Source organism: Pseudorasbora parva, chromosome 6 (genome assembly GCF_024679245.1).
Source record: "Pseudorasbora parva isolate DD20220531a chromosome 6, ASM2467924v1, whole genome shotgun sequence".
NCBI classification, from domain to species: Eukaryota; Metazoa; Chordata; class Actinopteri; order Cypriniformes; family Gobionidae; genus Pseudorasbora; species Pseudorasbora parva.
In genome coordinates, this window is record NC_090177.1 from 47,873,502 (window position 1) to 47,876,876 (window position 3,375).

Here is a 3,375-nt window from a genome sequence, read left to right on the forward strand (position 1 = left end):
TTTGTCTTCATCTGTGATAAAAATGCTTTCTTCTTTTTTGACAAACAGGTCGCAAGCTGTTAAAATCAATCATGTAACATCTCAATCTTTGGTATCTGATATGGGTGTTCCTCAAGGCAGTATTCTTGGACCTCTACTTTTTCTTTTATACATTAATGATTTCTCTCTAGTGTGTAAATACTCAGAATGCTTACTGTATGCTGATGATGCTGTGATTTTTTTCTCTGACTCAAATCCTGACGTTATAAATTTTTAATTAACATCTGATCTTCAGTGCTTACATGATTGGTTGAAAAAAAAACCATCTGACCATAAATGTCAAAAAAACTGAATGTATGTATTTTCATTCACCTAGAAAAAGTTTCTCTTGTGCGGACTCTATCACCTTTGCAAAACAAGATCTTGTCATTACAAAGACTTATAAATATCTTGGTGTGTTACTTGATACACATCTTACATACCGGGATCATATTTCTAATTTAACAAAAAAACTTAATCAGAAACTTTATGTGTATAACAAGATTAGATCATACCTGTCTCTTTCTGTTTCGGAAACTTATCTACATGCAATTGTGCTTTCAAAAATGTCTTATTGTCTTCCAATCTGGTCTCTTACCACTAAGGAAATTACTGAACCAATAGCACGATTATATAATCGAGCTTTTAAGATCCACAGCAATCTTCCAAAATGGTCCCATCATTGCATTGCACTTAAACGTTCAAACGCTCTGACTTTTCAACACTATATAAATAGTCATGCTATTAAATTTTATTTTCAGATTCAAAATGCCACTTCTTCAACACTTGCTGCACTTCATCCGTTATACAATACGAGACCGGTACATCAGGTTGCTAGGCAACGTGGGGGAGAGGACGCTGGCGTTGTCTGTTCGCCGCTTCTCCACCCACAACAAATCATGTTAATGTACTATTAGATTTACATTTTATTTTATTTCCTTATGTTTGTGACTAGTCTAACAGTCAGAACTACAATTGGGACTGTTGCTGATTGCTGGCAGCCACTGAGAAGTCGTTGTTCGTCGTTTCGCCGTTTTCAACCGCTTCTCTAATGTTTACGTTTGAATTGCTGCGGTTGGTTTCTGGTTTGGAGGATTCTGGTTTGATGTTTCTCGCCGCGGGTGCTCACTGGTGGTCTCCCTTGGGCTTAAGCTGCATGGTGGCTGAAGTTTGCACCGGGCTAGCGTCATCCGGGCTCTCGTCGTCGGCGTCCGGCATGATGTTGGGATGTTCTGCTTCTCGGCTGCGCCGCTGTTCCGTCCTGCATTGCGACCGTGGAGCGACATCTGCGCCGGCCCCGGTGTGTCCACAGAAGTGCCCGGAGGAATGTTCTGCCTCCTGCATGGTGCTGCAGCGATCCCCATCGTTTGAATCGTCATGAAGAACCATCATCTGGTCTTCAGCTGTCGTGCCTCGGCGATGTCATCGGGACACTGCCGCTGGGAGAAATCTGAAACATGGAGTGGACCACAGTGTGCTGCGGAGCTAACAGAGACTTCCACCATCAGCTGTTTTCTGTCCACCATCAGCTCTGTTTCTGTCCACCATCAGCTGTGTTTCTGTTCACCATCAGCTCTGTTTCTGTTCACCATCAGCTCTGTTTCTGTTCACCATCAGCTCTGTTTCTGTTCACCATCAGCTGTTTTCTGTTCACCATCAGCTCTGTTTCTGTTCACCATCAGCTCTGTTTCTGTTCACCATCAGCTCTGTTTCTGTTCACCATCAGCTCTGTTTCTGTTCACCATCAGCTCTGTTTCTGTTCACCATCAGCTCTGTTTCTGTTCACCATCAGCTCTGTTTCTGTTCACCATCAGCTCTGTTTCTGTTCACCATCAGCTCTGTTTTCTGTTCACCATCAGCTCTGTTTTCTGTTCACCATCAGCTCTGTTTCTGTTTACCATCAGCTCTGTTTCTGTTCACCATCAGCTCTGTTTCTGTTTACCATCAGCTGTTTTCTGTTCACCATCAGCTCTGTTTCTGTTCACCATCAGCTCTGTTTCTGTTCACCATCAGCTCTGTTTCTGTTCACCATCAGCTCTGTTTCTGTTCACCATCAGCTCTGTTTCTGTTTACCATCAGCTGTTTTCTGTTCACCATCAGCTCTGTTTCTGTTCACCATCAGCTCTGTTTCTGTTCACCATCAGCTCTGTTTCTGTTCACCATCAGCTCTGTTTCTGTTCACCATCAGCTCTGTTTCTGTTCACCATCAGCTCTGTTTCTGTTCACCATCAGCTCTGTTTCTGTTCACCATCAGCTGTTTTCTGTTCACCATCAGCTCTGTTTCTGTTCACCATCAGCTCTGTTTCTGTCCACCATCAGCTGTTTTCTGTTCACCATCAGCTCTGTTTCTGTTCACCATCAGCTCTGTTTCTGTCCACCATCAGCTGTTTTCTGTTCACCATCAGCTCTGTTTCTGTTCACCATCAGCTCTGTTTCTGTTCACCTTCAGCTCTGTTTCTGTTCACCATCAGCTCTGTTTCTGTTCACCATCAGCTCTGTTTCTGTTCACCATCAGCTGTGTTTCTGTTCACCATCGGCTCTGTTTCTGTTCACCATCAGCTCTGTTTCTGTTCACCATCAGCTCTGTTTCTGTTCACCATCAGCTGTTTTCTGTTCACCATCAGCTCTGTTTCTGTCCACCATCAGCTGTTTTCTGTTCACCATCAGCTGTTTTCTGTTCACCATCAGCTCTGTTTCTGTTCACCATCAGCTCTGTTTCTGTTCTGTTTTCTGTGTTGGTTGATTGTTTGTAGTATTCTATATTTTTACTTGTTATTCATTTTTTGTTGTTATTCCCCCCCCCCCCCCTGTTGCACTTTGAGATTCTTCGGAATGAAAAGTGCATTATAAATAAAATCTATTATTATTATTATTATCTCACTAGGTCAGTTTCACAGGCACTTATACCAGTCCCTTCATATAAAAATAACTATGGTAAGAAATCTTTTTTTTTATACATACACCAAAATCTGGAATGATATTCCACATCACATAAGAAATTTACCATCCATCATGTGTTTTAAAAAGTCTTACAAACAGTTTCTTCTAAACAGTTATACTTGATATACATATAAATGATCATTTATTTATTGTCCTGGTTTTGTTTGTATTGTTTTGAATTGTTGTTTTCAGTCATTTGAATTTTTTATTTTTTTAAATTGTGTTTTATGTTCTGCAGAACAGGAACCTGCTGGAAACCAGTTTTTAAACTGAGTCAGGCCCGTTTAAACTGTACCTTAAATGTTACTTTTTTAATTTTCCTGTATAATAAATGAAATGAGTATAGTGGGACGTTGCTGGAACGTGACGAGCACGTCCCAACGACCAAACTGGCACATTGTGAGAACGTAACCTTAA

General features: G+C 41.2%; 1 protein-coding gene across 1 annotated transcript; it reads left to right on the forward strand.

The window, feature by feature from the left end:
• Positions 1-1,131: 1,131 nt before the first annotated feature.
• Positions 1,132-2,810, forward strand: LOC137079490 (uncharacterized). The gene is made up of 2 exons (XM_067447446.1): positions 1,132-2,404; positions 2,686-2,810. Exons 1-2 carry the CDS (start codon positions 1,396-1,398, stop codon positions 2,769-2,771), a joined length of 1,095 nt encoding a protein of 364 aa, XP_067303547.1. The 5' UTR covers positions 1,132-1,395; the 3' UTR covers positions 2,772-2,810.
• Positions 2,811-3,375: the final 565 nt, after the last annotated feature.